Source organism: Choloepus didactylus, chromosome 8, assembly GCF_015220235.1.
Source record: "Choloepus didactylus isolate mChoDid1 chromosome 8, mChoDid1.pri, whole genome shotgun sequence".
Taxonomy (NCBI): domain Eukaryota; kingdom Metazoa; phylum Chordata; class Mammalia; order Pilosa; family Megalonychidae; genus Choloepus; species Choloepus didactylus.
Window position 1 is genome coordinate 25,229,215 of NC_051314.1, and position 20,569 is coordinate 25,249,783.

General features: G+C 38.1%; 1 protein-coding gene across 5 annotated transcripts in view; it reads left to right on the forward strand.

The window, feature by feature from the left end:
- The window catches only part of GLT8D2 (glycosyltransferase 8 domain containing 2), a 61,522-nt gene that overhangs the window by 32,979 nt on the left and 7,974 nt on the right, over nucleotides 1-20,569 (forward strand). For 4 of the 5 annotated variants that reach the window (XM_037846041.1, XM_037846040.1, XM_037846039.1 and 1 more), the window contains 3 exons: nucleotides 7,351-7,397; nucleotides 9,563-9,655; nucleotides 16,905-17,076. In XM_037846041.1, coding sequence (XP_037701969.1) covers nucleotides 7,379-7,397; nucleotides 9,563-9,655; nucleotides 16,905-17,076 — 284 coding nt within the window. In that variant the 5' untranslated portion in view covers nucleotides 7,351-7,378. The remainder of the gene's footprint in view (nucleotides 1-7,350; nucleotides 7,398-9,562; nucleotides 9,656-16,904; nucleotides 17,077-20,569) is intronic. The other variant, XM_037846043.1, reaches the window with a different exon arrangement.

Here is a 20,569-nt window from a genome sequence, read left to right on the forward strand (position 1 = left end):
GATTGACAAGCCCCTAGCTAGACTAACAAAATCAAAAAGAGAGAAGACCCATATAAACAAAATAATGAATGAAAAAGGTGACATAACTGCAGATCCTGAAGAAATTAAAAAAATTATAAGAGGATATTATGAACAACTGTATGGCAACAAACTGGATAATGTAGAAGAAATGGACAATTTCCTGGAAACATATGAACAACCTAGACTGACCAGAGAAGAAATAGAAGACCTCAACCAACCCATCACAAGCAAAGAGATCCAATCAGTCATCAAAAATCTTCCCACAAATAAATGCCCAGGGCCAGATGGCTTCACAGGGGAATTCTACCAAACTTTCCAGAAAGAACTGACACCAATCTTACTCAAACTCTTTCAAAACATTGAAAAAAATGGAACACTACCTAACTCATTTTATGAAGCTAACATCAATCTAATACCAAAACCAGGCAAAGATGCTACAAAAAAGGAAAACTACCGGCCAATCTCCCTAATGAATATAGATGCAAAAATCCTCAACAAAATACTTGCAAATCGAATCCAAAGACACATTAAAAAAATCATACACCATGACCAAGTGGGGTTCATTCCAGGCATGCAAGGATGGTTCAACATAAGAAAAACAATCAATGTATTACAACACATTAACAAGTCAAAAGGGAAAAATCAATTGATCATCTCAATAGATGCTGAAAAAGCATTTGACAAAATCCAACATCCCTTTTTGATAAAAACACTTCAAAAGGTAGGAATTGAAGGAAACTTCCTCAACATCATAAAGAGCATATATGAAAAACCCACAGCCAGCATAGTACTCAATGGTGAGAGACTGAAAGCCTTCCCTCTAAGATCGGGAACAAGACAAGGATGCCCGCTGTCACCACTGTTATTCAACATTGTGCTGGAAGTGCTAGCCAGGGCAATCCGGCAAGACAAAGAAATAAAAGGCATCCAAATTGGAAAAGAAGAAGTAAAACTGTCATTGTTTGCAGATGATATGATCTTATATCTAGAAAACCCTGAGAAATCGACGATACAGCTACTAGAGCTAATAAACAAATTTAGCAAAGTAGCGGGATACAAGATTAATGCACATAAGTCAGTAATGTTTCTATATGCTAGAAATGAACAAACTGAAGAGACACTCAAGAAAAAGATACCATTTTCAATAGCAACTAAAAAAATCAAGTACCTAGGAATAAACTTAACCAAAGATGTAAAAGACCTGTACAAAGAAAACTACATAACTCTACTAAAAGAAATAGAAGGGGACCTTAAAAGATGGAAAAATATTCCATGTTCATGGATAGGAAGGCTAAATGTCATTAAGATGTCAATTCTACCCAAACTCATCTACAGATTCAATGCAATCCCAATCAAAATTCCAACAACCTACTTTGCAGACTTGGAAAAGCTAGTTATCAAATTTATTTGGAAAGGGAAGATGCCTCGAATTGCTAAACACACTCTAAAAAAGAAAAACGAAGTGGGAGGACTTACACTCCCTGACTTTGAAGCTTATTATAAAGCCACAGTTGCCAAAACAGCATGGAACTGGCACAAAGATACACATATAGATCAATGGAATCGAATTGAGAATTCAGAGATAGACCCTCAGATCTATGGCCGACTGATCTTTGATAAGGCCCCCAAAGTCACTGAACTGAGTCATAATGGTCTTTTCAACAAATGGGGCTGGGAGAGTTGGATATCCATATCCAAAAGAATGAAAGAGGACCCCTACCTCACCCCCCTACACAAAAATTAACTCAAAATGGACCAAAGATCTCAATATAAAAGAAAGTACCATAAAACTCCTAGAAGATAATGTAGGAAAACATCTTCAAGACCTTGTATTAGGCGGCCACTTCCTAGACTTTACACCCAAAGCACAAGCAACAAAAGAGAAAATAGATAAATGGGAACTCCTCAAGCTTAGAAGTTTCTGCACCTCAAAGGAATTTCTCAAAAAGGTAAAGAGGCAGCCAACTCAATGGGAAAAAATTTTTGGAAACCATGTATCTGACAAAAGAGTGATATCTTGCATATACAAAGAAATCCTACAACTCAATGACAATAGTACAGACAGCCCAATTATAAAATGGGCAAAAGATATGAAAAGACAGTTCTCTGAAGAGGAAATACAAATGGCCAAGAAACACATGAAAAAATGTTCAGCTTCACTAGCTATTAGAGAGATGCAAATTAAGACCACAATGAGATACCATCTAACACCGGTTAGAATGGCTGCCATTAAACAAACAGGAAACTACAAATGCTGGAGAGGATGTGGAGAAATTGGAACTCTTATTCATTGTTGGTGGGACTGTATAATGGTTCAGCCACTCTGGAAGTCAGTCTGGCAGTTCCTTAGAAAACTAGATATAGAGCTACCATTCGATCCAGCGATTGCACTTCTTGGTATATACCCGGAAGATCGGAAAGCAGTGACACGAACAGATATCTGCACGCCAATGTTCATAGCAGCATTATTCACAATTGCCAAGAGATGGAAACAACCCAAATGTCCTTCAACAGATGAGTGGATAAATAAAATGTGGTATATACACACGATGGAATACTACGCGGCAGTAAGAAGGAACGATCTGGTGAAACATATGACAACATGGATGAACCTTGAAGACATAATGCTGAGCGAAATAAGCCAGGCACAAAAAGAGAAATATTATATGCTACCACTAATGTGAACTTTGAAAAATGTAAAACAAATGGTTTATAATGTAGAATGTAGGGGAACTAGCAGTAGAGAGCAATTAAGGAAGGGGGAACAATAATCCAGGAAGAACAGATAAGCTATTTAACGTTCTGGGGATGCCCAGAAATGACTATGGTCTGTTAATTTCTGATGGTTGTAGTAGGAACAAGTTCACTGAAATGTTGCTATATTATGTAACTTTCTTGGGGTAAAGTAGGAACATGTTGGAAGTTAAGCAGTTATCTTAGGTTAGTTGTCTTTTTCTTACTCCCTTGCTATGGTCTCTTTGAAATGCTCTTTTATTGTATGTTTGTTTTCTTTTTAACTTTTTTTTCATACAGGTGATTTGAAAAAAGAAGGGAAAGTTAAAAAAAAAAAAAAAAAAAAAAAAAAAAAAAAAAGACAAACAAGGGGAAAAAAAAAAAAAAAAAGATGTAGTGCCCCCTTGAGGAGCCTGTGGAGAATGCAGGGGTATTCGCCTACCCCACCTCCATGGTTGCTAACATGACCACAGACATAGGGGACTGGTGGTTTGATGGGTTGAGCCCTCTACCATAAGTTTTACCCTTGGGAAGACGGTTGCTGCAAAGGAGAGGCTAGGCCTCCCTGTATTTGTGCCTAAGAGTCTCCTCCTGAATGCCTCTTTGTTGCTCAGATGTGGCCCTCTCTCTCTGGCTAAGCCAACTTGAAAGGTGAAATCACTGCCCTCCCCCCTACGTGGGATCAGACACCCAGGGAAGTGAATCTCCCTGGCAACGTGGAATATGACTCCCAGGGAGGAATGTAGACCTGGCACCGTGGGACGGAGAACATCTTCTTGACCAAAAGGGGGATGTGAAAGGAAATGAAATAAGCTTCAGTGGCAGAGAGATTCCAAAAGGAGCCGCGAGGTCACTCTGGAGGGCACTCTTATGCACACTTTAGACAACCCTTTTTAGGTTCTAAAGAATTGGGGTAGCTAGTGGTGGATACCTGAAACTATCAAACTACAACCCAGAACCCATGAATCTCGAAGACAGTTGTATAAAAATGTAGCTTATGAGGGGTGACAATGGGATTGGGAAAGCCATAAGGACCAAACACCACTTTGTCTAGTTTATGGATGGATGTGTAGAAAAGTAGGGGAGGGAAACAGACAGACAAAGGTACCCAGTGTTCTTTTTTACTTCAATTGCTCTTTTTCACTCTAATTATTATTCTTGTTATTTTTGTGTGTGTGCTAATGAAGGTGTCAGGGATTGATTTAGGTGATGAATGTACAACTATGTAATGGTACTGTAAACAATCGAAAGTACAATTTGTTTTGTATGACTGCGTGGTATGTGAATATATCTCAATAAAATGATGATTTAAAAAAAAAAAAAAAAAAAAAAAAAAAAAAAAAAAAAAAAAACTAGATATAGAGCTACCATTCGATCCAGCGATTGCACTTCTTGGTATATACCCGGAAGATCGGAAAGCAGTGACACGAACAGATATCTGCACGCCAATGTTCATAGCAGCATTATTCACAATTGCCAAGAGATGGAAACAACCCAAATGTCCTTCAACAGATGAGTGGATAAATAAAATGTGGTATATACACACGATGGAATACTACGCGGCAGTAAGAAGGAACGATCTCGTGAAACATATGACAACATGGATGAACCTTGAAGACATAATGCTGAGCGAAATAAGCCAGGCACAAAAAGAGAAATATTATATGCTACCACTAATGTGAACTTTCAAAAATGTAAAACAAATGGCTTATAATGTAGAATGTAGGGGAACTAGCAGTAGAGAGCAATTAAGGAAGGGGGAACAATAATCCAAGAAGAACAGATAAGCTATTTAACGTTCTGGGGATGCCCAGAAATGACTATGGTCTGTTAATTTCTGATGGATATAGTAGGAACAAGTTCACAGAAATGTTGCTATATTATGTAACTTTCTTGGGGTAAAGTAGGAACATGTTGGAAGTTAAGCAGTTATCTTAGGTTAGTTGTCTTTTTCTTACTCCCTTGTTATGGTCTCTTTGAAATGTTCTTTTATTGTATGTTTGTTTTCTTTTTAACTTTTTTTTTTTCATACAGTTGATTTAAAAAAGAAGGGAAAGTTAAAAAAAAAGAAAAAGAAAAAGAAAAACAAGGAAAAAAAAAAAGATGTAGTGCCCCCTTGAGGAGCCTGTGGAGAATGCGGGGGTATTCGCCTACCCCACCTCCATGGTTGCTAACATGACCACAGACATAGGGGACTGGTGGTTTGATGGGTTGAGCCCTCTACCATAGGTTTTACCCTTGGGAGGACGGTTGCTGCAAGGGAGAGGCTAGGCCTCCCTATATTTGTGCCTAAGAGTCTCCTCCTGAATGCCTCTTTGTTGCTCAGATGTGGCCCTCTCTCTCTGGCTAAGCCAACTTGAAAGGTGAAATCACTGCCCTCCCTACTACGTGGGATCAGACACCCAGGGGAGTGAATCTCCCTGGCAACGTGGAATATGACTCCCGGGGAGGAATGTAGACCCGGCATCGTGGGACGGAGAATATCTTCTTGACCAAAAGGGGGATGTGAAAGGAAATGAAATAAGCTTCAGTGGCAGAGAGATTCCAAAACAAGCCGAGAGGTCACTCTGGTGGGCACTCTTACGCACACTTTAGACAACCCTTTTTAGGTTCTAAAGAATTGGGGTAGCTGGTGGTGGATACCTGAAACTATCAAACTACAACCCAGAACCCATGAATCTCGAAGACAGTTGTATAAAAATGTAGCTTATGAGGGCTGACAATGGGATTGGGAAAGCCATAAGGACCACACTCCACTTTGTCTAGTTTATGGATGGATGTGTAGAAAAATAGGGGAAGGAAACAAACAGACAAAGGTACCCAGTGTTCTTTTTTACTTCAATTGCTCTTTTTCACTCTAATTATTATTCTTGTTATTTTTGTGTGTGTGCTAATGAAGGTGACAGGGACTGATTTAGGTGATGAATGTACAACTATGTAATGGTAGTGTAAACAATCGAAAGTACGATTTGTTTTATATGACTGCGTGGTATGTGAATATATCTCAATAAAATGATGATTAAAAAAAAAAAAAAAAAGAAGTTCTCATGGGCAAGTCCCTCTAACATTTCCCAGCCCCTGCTCTGGAATCCTTCTCCTCACATTGCATTTCTTCTTGGGCTGCTGCCAAACCCCAGAATTCTCGTTCATCATTTGCATGGACCCGTTTAGCTCTGTCCTGCTCTCACCCTGCCCATCCCACCAATGCACACAAGACCCTGATTTCGTAGCAGTTTGTTTTCTGCCCACAGAGTTGGGAACTCTGTCAACAATTAAAGTAGCTATAACTTTCTCACCCACTATATTCTTGTACAGTTCACAGGAGTTTGAAGGTAAAACAAAAAACTTGGATGATATTTTGAGCTCATTGTGGATGATTTTGAGCATCCACTCTCCTTTAATATCAAAATACTTTATTTGAGAATGTTTGGAAAACATCCCAGACTCTAACGAAGATAAAAACTGGTGGAAGGGGTTAAATGTAATTACGATGAAATCCCAACTCTTCCCCAGGGCCTGCAAGGCTCCACAGTGTCTGACCCCTCTGTACCTTTCCAGCCTCTTCTAGCCTTGGCCTTCTGTGTTCCAGTCATACTGACCTTGCAGTTGCTAGAATAATCAGAGCTCTTTCCAGCCACAGGGGCTTTCCACTTGCTGTTTCTTCTGCACACTTTGCACTTGACTGACTCCTGCTCTTCCTTCGGCTCAAACGCCGTCTCCTTAGGGAGACTTTTCCTGATTCCTTCTCCTGATGCACTCCATATCCCTGTTACTCTTTATGTCAGCACCTTGGTTGTATATGTTGTAGCACTTATCCTAATCTAATTATTTTGTTTGATTCATTTTAATATCTGTTTTCCCCACCGGACTGAGATGACAATCAGGACAGTTTGGCTCACAGTGTATCCCCACTAGCTAGCACGATGCTGGGCTCTCAGTAGGCATTCAGTAAATACTTAGCAAATGAATGATTGAATTGTGAGGAATGCCCTTCTTAGGGGTAGGTCTGCTTCTACAAGGGATTCCAAAGATTTAAAAGCTTCCTTTTCAAAGGAATAAACTTATAAGAGTAGAAAAATAGGCATGGGGTTGATCTAGATCAAGGAGATATTCTTGTATGAGGCCTCTTCGAGTTAGTGTCTTCTGAATTATTGACCCAGAAGGTTGACAGGGCTCTTTTTGAAGAAGATAAACACACCTGAAGACAAAAGATTAGCTCTAGGGGGCCCTTTGTAAGGTTTGCACTGCCAGAAAAACAAATAATTTTTTTCATAGTAATTTTTTATTGAGGTATGTTCACATACCATATGATGCACAATCAATGGCTTATAGTATAATCACAGAGTTGTGTATTCATCATCACAGTCAATTTTAGAACCATTTTCATTACTGCAAAAGAAAAATCACTTTTGAAGAGGTGAGTTATACATTCAAGAAATATCTATTTTGTTTCCAAAATTCTAGATTTAGAAAAGAAAAGAATGATTGCCCAATTTGTACCACATTAGACTTTCAAAGAAGACATATCTCTTAACAACTGTTGATGATTTTTGAGTTGATTTTCTTTTAAACAAAATTTTATTCTTTAATCCACAGGTCACTGTTCTCACCCACGTGAATACACATGGCTCTGTTACGAAAAAGTAAGATTATAACTTTTGGAAATAATGATTTAAAAAAATAGGTATTTTGAAGAACTATTTTGATACCAAAATAGTTCATGAGTGGTTTCATGAGTGGTTTTCCCATAGGCAATTCTTGTCTTCATCATTTCGGGATGATTCCCATGGAAAGTTAAGTATTTTGATCAGAGGTGTACTTATCATGTGAAGGGTTATATGTTTCTGTAAAAGTTGCAAATATAATTTGTTTTTTTCTTCTAAATAAACATTCATGTTCATGTCTAATTTAGTATATGTAATTTCTAATTTTTATTCTTAAAAAGGCTCCTCAAATTGTACAATCTTTAGACCCATCAAAACTTAGATTTTCCCCCAATTTTAGATGAAGCATTTTGTAAATTTGGGGGGAAACATAGCAGTGTAAGTATATTACTGTTACCCTAAGGGTAGGGTTGCCAGATATAGCAAATAAAAATTCCAGACATCCAGTAACATTTGAATTTCAGGTAAACAGCAAATAATTTTTAGTATAAGTGTGTCCCAAATATTGCATGGGACATACTGATCCTAAAAAAATTATCCATTGTTTATGTGAAATCCAAATGTTACTGGATGTCCTGTATTTCATCTGGCAACCCTACCTCAGTGGTAACACCTGTGGTTGAAATGTTCAGAGAGTAGTAGACATTGGGTGCCTCCTCAAACTGACTGGCAGGCAGATACTATTCAGACCTATTGGTAAATTATGGAACTTTGTCCCTTATCTCCTGTTTTGCATGTATTTGTTTAAAAACTGAGTCCAGTGTCCGATTATCTCTGGCTGAAGCTGAGAACCTAGAAAGGCAGGGAGGAGCTGAATATCAGCAAGATAGAATCATTGAGCAATGGAATATAGCTCTGGAAGGCATCCTTGGAGACCGACCAACTCCTTCCTTTCACAAATGAGCAGACAAAAACTTAAGGGTCAGAAAATAGAGCAGTCTGAGGCCAATTAATGTAAATATTTTCGTGCACAATAATAAATAAAAATACATAACACTTGTAAACCTTTTACTGGGCTTATATTGCCTCTGTTAACCTCTGAACAACCTTGTAAGGTAATAATTTTTACTACAATCCCCATTTAGCAGCTGAAGAAACTGAAGTTCAGAGAGGTTAAGTAACCCATCAAAAGCCACACAGCTAGGAAGTGATAGATATGGGATTTGAATCTGACTTCAAATCCCAGTCTTTTCGTCTTCTACTAGTGTTTCCTAACCTCCAGAGAGTTATGTACCACAATGTACAACCTTCTCAATTTTCCTTTTCCCTCTGTCCCTTGCATTACTCAATAATGTCTGTAAATTGGCTCATTTTAAAAATCTGTAATAGAAAGTTTATATCATTACCCTAAATGAAAAGATAGTAAAAAGCATAAAACATGTTTTATTTTTAAAAAAACACACAAAAAGAAGGTGACTATAAAAATATATACAATTAGAACAATGTTCATCATTTCTGCCTGACCACAGTTGCCTGCCTGCACCATGAAATCAGCAAGACTGTCTTTCTCACTTTGTCATTTAATGCTATGAACTCGAACCTTCTAAATCATCTCATGCACACCTAGTGGTATGTGAGCCATACTGAGGAAAATACAATACCATCCTGCGCTTCTTCTCAGTAGATCCCAAGGGCAAGCATCACTGGTCTGGAATGGATGATCCTGGAGGCTTAGAACTGGAAGAGGTCCTGGAGTCTTCTAACCTCTTACCCAGGGCAAGACTTTTCTGTATGTTGTCCTTGACTAGTGGTTGAATTAATTGAGAAGCAGCTGGGTTATAATGGCTAAGCACATGTACTCATAATAAGTACTGATTCATAAGAAGTGTTATATAAATGTTGACTGTTATTTGAAACATAATATTCATGCACAGGTAGCAGAATATATGATTTAGGTTGTAGTGCCTCCAATCAGCCTGGGTTTATCACACCCTGGATCCTCTTCAAGCTTCCTATGTGTATCCTTGCGTAACAGCTGTCCCAGTTGAACACGTTGGTCATAGGCCGACTGCTTACAGAAAGGTCCCACATGACCACTCCTATGCATGGCTTGGAAGGCATCTGCTCACATCACCATTCTACACTTGTCCGAAAGATTTCAGTTTGATAGGTTAAGTTTTAACTTGTTTCTATTTTTATTGCAGTTAATCAGGTGTTGCTCTTCCTTCTGATTTTGACCCTCTGTGTGATTCTGTATAAGAAAGTTCATAAGGGGACTGTGCTCAAGAATGAAGCAGGTAAGCGGGCACTGGTGTCCATCACGATGGAAAACCTGGGAACGCAGCTTGAATATATTCATTTGGTCCATTCAAGAGCTGGGTTCAGAGATGCGCAGCAATTTGGTCAGCTCCCCAAAACCTGTTTGTAGATTATCTACTCAGGGACTTCCTTTTAGTTATGCTCTAGAAGATCAGTGCTGCTCAAACTTTAGCACAGGAAAGGATCGCCTTGAGAGCTTGTTAAAACACTGCCCAGGGTGCCACTCAGAAGGGTGAGGCCTGAGAGTTTGGTTTTCAGATAAGCTTCCATCCGATGCTGATATTCTTGGACCACACTTTGAGTGGGCTGCTCTACATCCCTTTGAAGCTTTTCAACAATTTTGCTTATGAAAATGTCCTCTCTCTCCCCTTCCTACTGGTTCATTCCCATCAACGCACAACCAACTCCATAACTCTTTTCTTTTTTTAATTAAATTCAATTTTATTGAAATATATTCACATACCATACAATCATCCATGATGTACAATCAGCTGTTCACAGTACCATCATATAGTCATGCATTCATCACCCCAACCTATTTTTGAACATTTTCCTTACATCAGAAAGAATCAGCATAAGAATAAAAAATAAAAATAAAAAAGAACGCCCAAATCATCCCCCCATCCCACCCTATTTTTCATTCAGTTTTTGTCCCCATTTTTCTACTCATCCTTCCATACACTGGATAAAAGGGAGTGCGATCCACAAGGTTTTCATAATCACAGTGTCACCCCTTGTAAGTTACATTGTTATATAATTGTCTTCAAGAGTCCAGACTACTGGGTTGGAGTTTGGTAGTTTCAGGTATTTACTTCTAGCTATTCCAATACATTAAAACCTAAGAGGTGTTATCTATATAGTGCATAAGAATGTCCACCAGAGTGACCTTTTGACTCCATTTGAAATCTCTCAGCCACTGAAGCTTTATGTCGTTTCATTTCGCATCCCCCTTTTGGTCAAGAAGATGTTCTCAATCCCATGATGCCAGGTCCAGATTCATCCCCGGGAGTTACATCCTGTGTTGCCGGGGAGATTCACACCCCAGGGCAACTCTGTAACTCTTAACTCAAAAATAGTTTTATATCCTCTTCCAGCTGCACTGAGCAGCCCCATTTCCTTCCTCAGGAGTGAATTACATGAGTGATTGCAATGAGATGAGACACCCACAAGGTCGACCTATACAAAAATGAAAAAGTACTGTTAGTACATTCATTATTTTTTAAATTAATTTACTTGTTTGCATTTGTCAAGCAAACATGTTTATTTATGAAAAATATTACCCTAGCCACACCAGCCAAAGACAAATGCAGTTAATATTTTGGTGCATTCCATACATTCCATATGTAATGCAATATTTTGGTGTGTTACATAAATTCATTCCACACTTTTGTGTTTTTTTTAAGTCAAGCACCAGAGACATAGCAGTGAACAAAACAATGTCTCTGCTCTCACAAAGCTGGCATTTATTTCTGGTTATTTTTTTTATTAAAAAATTAAAAAAAAAACAATTTAAAACATGTATAATCTGGCTTTAATGAACACTAACACTGAAAGAATATGTTGTCCCCACAAAAATGTGTACATAAATATTCATGGTAGCCTATTCATAATGGCACCAAACTAGAAACAATCTAAATGTACATCAACTAATGAATGGACAAACAGAATGTGGTATATCCATACACTGGAGTGCTATTCAGCAATAACAAGGAACAAATTATTGATATACTCTACAATACAGATGAACTCTCAAACATTATGCTAAATGAAAAAAGCCAGACCCTGAAGAATGCATATTGTAAGGTTCCATCTATATGAGATTTCCAGAAAAGTCATATCTGTGGAGTCAAAAAGGAGAAGATTGGGGCCAGGAGTGGAAGTGCATTGACCGCAGCCGTCTCAAGAGAACTATTTTGGATGATGACAATGTTCTAAAACTGCATTATGGTGATGGTTGCACAATTCTATAAATTTGCTAAAAATCACCAAACTATCTATCCAATAGATAAAATTTAAGGTATCTAAATTGTTATACCTCAATAAAAGTTTTAAAAGAGAGAGGGAAGAGGCAGTCATGCAAGTTCAAAATGTAGCCTGGATCTTTACTCCTCGCACTTCATTCCTTGTCCCTAAACCAACATGTGCAGCCAGCTGACCCCTCTGTTCATTCTGTGATTTTCTTTGATAACAGCTGTTAAAACAGCTGTAGGAAATGCATCTGAGTGATTAACCAGTTATACATAGATAAGCCAAGTATTTGGACCATTCCAATAGATCCAGTATCATGTCTTTATCTCATTCAGTGTTAAAATAAAAAAGAATCAGTGTTACAAAATACCATTCAAAAGAACATGATGCTTGGTTCTTTCTGATGTAAGGAAAATGTTCAGAGATAGATTGTGGTGATGAACACATAACTATGTTATCATACTGTGGACAGTGGATTGTACACCATGGATGATTGTATGGTGTGTGAATGTATTTCAATAAAACTGAATTTAATAATAATAATAAAAAAAAGAACATGATGCTGACATAGAAAGATGTCTGAGGTATGTTGAGTGGAAAAAACCAAGTTGCAGAAGAGTGGGCTTCCATTTTGGCTTTAAAATAAGACATGGATGTAGTACGTATCTTTCTGTGTTTGGAGCAGGGTTTGAGGGGCACACACCACACTGGTGATGGAGGTTTATCTTTGGAATGGCAGAGGGGAGGTCTGCAGAAAACAGTCACAATTTACCTCATACTCCTGTTTGGGTTGGAATTTTTTCAAGAAGCACACGTTGATTGTTATCACTTTAAAAACATTGATTAAAAGAACTAGTATTATAAGATAATATCCAGAGGCCATTTGAAGCCATATGCTGAAGACAAACGTGGAATCTCTTTCCATGTTATCTCCTAATAGTAACATTCTATGTATTTCTTGAGAATCTCCTTGTGATTAGCTTGCTGATGATTCATTCCTGGCCTACTCAGGGTGAGGCAAATTTATAATGTATGATTAAAACAATCCTTATTTGAAATGGAATTCAGAGATCTGGCATTGAGGGTAGATATTTCTCCTCTTCTAGAAGTGGGGATGGTTTGATAAAAGCTGCTTGTGCAAATGGACTTTGGCAATACCATTTCCTGTCTGTTTCTGCTATCACTATAACATTTTTGAAAGTTTTACTGGGCACTAAATGGCTTCCTGTAGCCAAACCTTTTAACAGATTGGCTCAGGCACCAGTTAGGGACAATTGAACCAAATTCCCAAAGAAGTTGCAAGAATGATGCATTGGTGAAGATTTTACAGTTGATGAATCTTCCCCACCCTTTCTTCAACATGCCTTCATTCTGTCCAAGGGAGACTTCTTGGCAGAGAGCAGTGTTTCTGGCGGAGGTTAGCTCCTGGCTTTTCTGATGGACAGAGGCTCTTAAGAAATGTGGGAATATGACATATCTGCAGCATTTTGACCTTCTCCCGTGTTTGACCTTCTCCCGTGGTGTCTCCGCTTTCATGGGGATACCTTCCTCCTACCTCGTGCTGCCTGCTGTAAGCCTCATCCTGAGCCTGATGCCGGGCCCTGCCCCAGGTCATCTACCCTCCCCACCCCTAGCCCCCAGGAATAGCCCATAGACTCATTCTGCAAAGGCTCTGTTCTCTGAGGCCACCCATTAGTCCAGTTTAGCTCATCTATGCAAACTCCAGTTGAGTGTTTCCTCAGTGCCAGGCTGGGTAGAGAAGACTATGCTGAGCTTACAGTCTAGTGGAATAGATGGATACATAAATATTTCTTCCAGTGCAATGTGGTAAGTGTTCAAATAGAGAGATCTAATAAACTCATGCCCCCTCCTATCTAAATATCCAAAAAGAGCTGCACGCAGAGAGTATAGAGATGAGTAAGACACTACCCCTGCCCTCACCAAAGCCCTTAGTATAATAGTAGAGAAAAGACATATAATCAAACGAATTGCAACATAGCCAACAGATCTTCATGAGCAAAGACAGAGTTAGCGTAGATGACAGGTAAAATCATCCATGTAGGGAGCTGTTAGAGGCTTCCCAGAGGCTCTGACGTTGGACTGCATTTATAAGATGAATACATTAGTTAGGTGTTCTAGTTTGCTAATGCTGCTGGGATGCAAAACACCAGAAATGGATTGGCTTTCATGAAAGGGAGTTTATTTGGTTACACAGTTACAGTCTTAAGGCCATAAAGTGTCCAAGGTAATGCATTAACAATTGGGTACCTTCACTGGAGGATGGCCAATGGTGTCCGGAAAACCTCTGTTAGCTGGGAAGGCACGTGGCTGGCGTCTGCTCCAAAGTTCTGGTTTCAAAATGGCTTTCTCCCAGGACGTCCCGCTCTAGCAAGCTTGCTCCTCTTCAAAACGTCACTCACAGCTGCACTGAGTTCCTTCTCTTTGAGTCAACTCATTTATATGGCTCCACTGATCAAGGCCCACCCAATGGGCGGGGCCACACTCCATGGAAATTATCCAATTAGAGTCATCACCCACAGCTGGGTGGGGCACATCTCCAAAGAAAATCTAATTAGCACCAAAACTTCTGCCCCACAAGACTACATCAAAGATAATGGCATTTGGGGGACACAATACATTCAAACTGGCACATTAGGCATGTAGGAAAGGAGGGAGAGAGCATTCCAGGCACCAGGAACAGCATGTGCTGAGGCATTGAAATAAGAGACAACATGACGTAGTATTCAGGAACCCACCAGTGACAGGCGACAAGGCCAGAGAAGGAAGCAGGGTGGATGTGAGGGACCCTGTGTGCCAGGCAGAAGAATGCAGCTTAACCTCACAGGAACTACTGAAGAATTTTAAGCAGCAAAGAAACAGTCGGATTTTGCATTTTAGACAGATTACTTCACTGCCTGCATGCGACAGACCGCGTGATTAGAGGATCTCCCCAGGGTGAAAATTTAGTCCAAAAGCAATAATTCTTTAAGAAACATTTTTTCTGCTTGTAAAAGTAATCCATGGTCACTTGAGAGAATTTGGAAAACACAAGAAACAGAAATAATGAAATTAAAATCATAATTCCATAAATAGACATAGATCCATTTGCAAATATGTATGGATCAAATTGGAATCACATACTAGAAAGAATGTTGTATTATTTTCCTTCTTAACATTATATTGTCAGCATTCTCTTACATCAGTGAATATACTGTGAAGACTGAAGTATTTATTGTAGTGGTGGAAATTTCAGATGTGGTTTCGCAAGCTGGTAGGAAAGATAGAGGAGAAGAGAGAGGCCCCTCAATGTTTCCCAAATCATACAAAGTGCAGAACCTGGTGGTTAGTTTCAATAAATGTTTGTTGAATTAAATATCAGCTAGAACTACCCTGGATCTGAGACAGAGAATTTGCAAAAAATATCTATAAGGAGAGAGAGAGAGCTTTAAGTAAAAATCAAATGGACATTTAATAGTGGTTACTCTACATACTGGTAATTAAGATTTTCTTCATACCTGGAAAATTGTATTCTGGTACCAAAATCTGATGTTATGACATTAGATTTTTTTTTTATATCATAGCCAATGCTCAAGAGAATAACCAATTATCTATTTTGTGCATTAGTCATGCTCTTTCATTTACCTCCTTTCTCTAGCTATCAACTTTTTTTTTTTTAAATAGATAACACACTGAATTTAAATTTATTAACTGGAAGGTATGCATAACAAAACTTTTTTGAGTTCCTGTGCTCTTTGACTGGTGAGGCTTAATTAATCCTATTCATTGTCATATCTAGCCATGATTTAGGATGTCACTCAAATTTAAGCCTCTGCTCAAAATGCATACTGTCAATTAACTTAAAAATATTCCTTGTTTATTACTTTTCTCCATGATGATCTTAGTTTCCTTGGATAAACGAGATTCCTCTGTTCTTTATGCAGAGCTTGTCCAACAAGGCAATCACCTGGTCAAAGGGTTTCAAAGCCCTTTGTACAACATGGTACCTTTCGGTTCAACCACAGATAATTACAAGAAATAGACACTGATTGAACATATACCCGAATGCCTGGTTATCCAAATTTCTGGATCAGGAAGAAGATGATGAAGGAGGATGTTTGAATAATAGGAAGAAGATGAGGGCTAGGGAGGCAGGGAAATTCCAACACTCCAACAGTGCCTTCTATGCTCCTGGTTCACTTGGATGCATTGACAATCTTAGCTGGATTCCCAAAGTCATATATTGCTTTCCAATTGTTTCAACTCAGCTCATACCTTGTAGCCCTAGAGCTGCACCCACAAAGGCCTGTTTGCTTGACTTTATACTCCCCTAATCTTGATATAAGCAATAAACTCATGATTTGAAGCCAGATTTTATTTCAAGTCCCATGCTTGTGGTCATTATAGGCTTCAAAGGCTTGAAGGCTTGCTTCCCCCTTGGGTCAGTAGCATTCTAGCTGGCTGGCAATACTTGGGTTCCTTACCTTTTCCTTAGAGCTCCCATCACAAGGCAATGTCCTCTCCCTTCTCTCTAGCTGTCAACTTTTAAGAAACTTTACTAGAGGGTGGACAGGGGAAGGAAACTCACAAGCAGTATATTTTATAGCAGCATAGGAAAGGCAAAATTTCTAATTTAGGAAAGAGCCTAGGATTGTTGAATTGAATGAGGCTTTTCAGTTCTTCATGTATATTTTAGTTGTAACTGTGTGTTTGGCTATCTGATTGGCTTCTGTAAGAGAGCTCCAAAATAATAGTAACCTAAACAAAATAGAATTTGATTTCATCTCTCAAGTTAAAAGTCTGAAATGTCAGTTCTGCAGTCATTCAGATCAACTCTTCTTCTATTTTATTGCTTTGGTGTCCTCAACAGGTAGTTTCCACCTCATGGTCCAAGATGGTTGCTCTAACACCTGCCATCATGTCCATATTCCAGCCAGTGGAAAGTGGGAAGAGGAAAGTCTTTCCTTTTCAAGGCAGACCAAATAATTGCATACTTTACTTGCACTAACATTCCATTGGTCAGAATTTGATCACATATAGCTGCAAGGGCATCTGGGAAAAATAGGCTTAGTGGATGGTTAAAATTCCAAACTTCTGTTTCTAAGGGAAGATGGAGAGACCAGATATTAGAGAACAATTGGCAGTCTCTTCCACACCATGCTATCTTCTCCCATGAGTGTGGAAGACAAGTTACTCTGTCTCCACTGTTAAATTCCTTCATGCTTCCAGCAATGCTCCAAGACACTCTTTTGATGCTTCCAGACGACGACTCTGAGACTGCTGATGAAATGGAGGAGGAAATCCCGGTGGTGATTTGTGCGGCGGCAGGGAGAATGGGGGCTGCTATGGCCGCCATCAACAGCATCTACAGCAACACTGATGCCAACATTTTGTTCTATGTAGTTGGACTTCGGAACACTCTAACTCGAATACGGTAATTTGGGGTTTTCTACTTCCTTTTCATCTTTCTTTAAATGGATACTCCAGTTTTTTAATGGTTTGATAAACGTCATTAGAATTAATGAGGGGGTAGCCTGAGGTCTACTTGGTGACCTGACCAATGTATAGCCTAGATAAGGAAATTTCAGCAAAGCCTCACTGATCTGGTAGGAAAATGCATCACACTGCAGAAGTGAATTGTCTAATGAACAAAATAAAGAATCCAAGCAATTTGTATAAAATCTTTCTTTCTGATAATGGTTTCTTTTTTCCCTGCTTTCTTAACCTAGGAGAATATTAACATGATTTAACCATTTGAATATGGCTCAGAGTCATCATTAATTGTACTATAATTTTTGAACAGCAGTGTGATCTCCTTTCTAGCACAAAACATACTAAAAACAATTTTTGAGTTGAATTTTGAAGAAATAAACATAAAATAATATTTAAAATATATTTATAAAAATGTGGGATAACTGTATAATCTTGCAGTGGAGAGTGCCTCTACAAGCCCAGGAGTCAACTGATAGGTTTGACTACATAAATTTTAAAACTTTTAGATGATGAAAAGCACTTTTAGTTAAATTAGCCACACAAAGTATTAAGACAAAATATTTTCAACACACATGACAAAGGATTGTTATCCAAAATATATAAGGAATTCTTTTAAAAATTAAAAAAAAATGTAAACATCTAGGAGGAAATGGCCATAGAATTACAAACACACAACTCATAAAAGAAAAAATGCAAATGGTCAATAAACATGAAAAAATGTTCTGTGTTACTAATAGGGAAATGCAAATTAAAATAACAATGACATATAGTATTTTACACATCAGATTGGCAAAAATTAAATAGATACTATTTGGTTGCAGAAAAATGGACATTCTTATTCCTTATTTACAAAATGTATATCACATAAATTGGTAAAGCATTTTGAGAGGACAGTATGGAAATATCTATTAATTTTATCTATTTTAATACCTATATGTGGATATAATATGAATTACCATTTTAACTCCTAGAAATATGTGCTACAAAAATTCTAGCGCATATTACAAAATATATGTGCAAAGATGTTAATGTCAACATTTGTGAAATAGTAAACAAATTGGAAAGTGCTTAAATATCTAACAATAGAGGGATGTTCAAATGAACTATGGAATGTTACCCAGCTATTAAATAAAGAAAGTTGATTTGTATACAGTGACACAGCAGGTCCCTAAGGCACCTAGGGAAAAAGGAAGATGCAGTACAATTAATATAGTATGATCAACTTTATGAAAATAAAAACCCAAAACTATAAATGTGTACATGTAAATGTGTCTGTATGTTTCCATTAAGAAAAAGAACTGGAAAGATATCAAATTGTTTAACAGTGACTCTCTGGGGAGGATGATGGGATTGGGGAAAGAGTTGGAGAGGAATTTAAGGTATTTCAGTGTTATTTCCATCATTCATAAGGTGAATGTATTTATGTAGTGCTTTTATAATTACATTTTATTTTTGTAAAGACACTATCAGGAGATCCTGAGATATGTCAGGCATTTGCCCCTACTTCACATGGCCCCTGGTGCAGTGTTTTTTGAGGGCTTTATGTATGCTTTTTAGTTTTTTTGACTCACTTTTCACTCTCCTTAATTATTGTTGCTATTCATTAGTTTAGCCTGCAATTAACAGTCCCTTAATTATGAAAACAGATAACCAAACACACAATGTTGACATGTGAAATATGCTCTGAATAAGGGTTTGTACTTGAATAAAAAGCATGAGCTTTAGTGACTTTATGGTGTTTATAAGGCTTGGCTCCCATGCTATCCCATGGCATACTTGGCTATCCAGTCATTCCTCCCCCCTTTTAAAAGTATTTCAAAAACTCTTTAAAATGCAGAAACAGAAAATTGTATAAATCCTGAGCATGCAGGTTAGTGAATCATTACAAAGTGAACACACCCATGAACCACCACATCCTCACCAACACTTAGTAGGATCAGTCTTTTTAACTTTAGCCATTCTGGTGAGTTTCCAGAGGTACCTAACTGTGGTTTTAATTTGAGGTTCCCTTATTTCTAATGAGGCCGAGCACCTTTTCACAGTATTTCTTGGCCATCTGGATGTGCATGTTCCAGGGTCTTGCTGATTTTTCTGTGAGTTGTCTGTCTTTTTCTTATTGATATGGCCAGTTTTTATGATTCAAATTTTATAGATCTAAATTTCATTTAGAAGATTTCATTCTTTTGTTGATTTAAAATCAATGATAAATGTTACCATGTGTGGCTTTTAGTTATTAGAAACTTTGAGATTATGTCTACCAAGAATAGTATAACAAATTGGATAGAAGATTGTCAGAAGTTCTGTAGGACTAAGAAATGGAAGTGGAGGTGTGGAATGGAGAGAAACAGACAAGGAGAAGGAAAAGGGGGGAGGGCAGGGGGAAGGAGGAGAAGATGAGGAAGGAGGACAGGTGAGGGAGACTGAAAGATGGAGACAAAGAGACACAGGTAAATGCAAATCATTGTCGGGGTCAAAACAGCAGAGTAAAAATGACTGGTCGAAGTGGAAGATTCAGAAGGTCCTGCTTCAGAATACTATAGAGCTGTGACCACCTGGCCAAGACAGGGCCAGCAGCCACAGAAAGAACCAATGAAGGAATATTTTTTGTTCTTCTGGTTTCCTGTGGAGATTATTTGGATCTGGGAAGATATTTGGTTATAACTATTTTCCTTCATTCCTTTGCTGAAAGAGTTATGTGAATGAAAAAAAGCAGGGGGAAGCTAGCTAAGTCCCCAAACCCAGAGGCAGTAGTCTCTTCAAGAACATCAACTAGATGTGTCCCCTTTGCTCATAAAATTGACACCCCTTTTCAACATGAACAGGTTAGGATGGTCTCTGCCTAGACATCCCTGAAGATCAGGAAAGTAATTAAACTAGAGGAAGGGGTAGCAACAGACAAGACGGAATTTGACAAAGGATTATGAATACTGAATATTTATATAATTTTCTTTTCCTTAGTTGCTAGGCTATTAGAATAGTTAGAAGGAAAGAACTGAAATGGTGGAACTATAACCCACAGCATCCTTTGAAATTTGTTCTATAGCTACTTGTTAAGTGGTAATTTGAAAGCTATACCTTTTTGTATATATGTTTTATTTCACAATAAGGAAATAACTAAAACTATGGTACTATAACTCATAACAACTTTGGAAATTTCCTATATATCTACTTGTTAAATCATACTTTGAAAGATATTACCTTTTTGTATATATGTTTCATAATAAGGAAATAACTGAAACTATGGTATTGTAACCTAAAATATTCTTTGAAATTTGCTCTGTAACTACTTGTTAAATTCCACTTGGAAAGTTGTCACTTTTATGTATGTATGTTATATTCTACAATTTAAAAAATGGGAAAAAAAAGAAAGCAGGGGGAAGGGTGAGATTTGAAGCCAGACCAGATGGGGAAAAACTCAGAAAGATTTATAGACT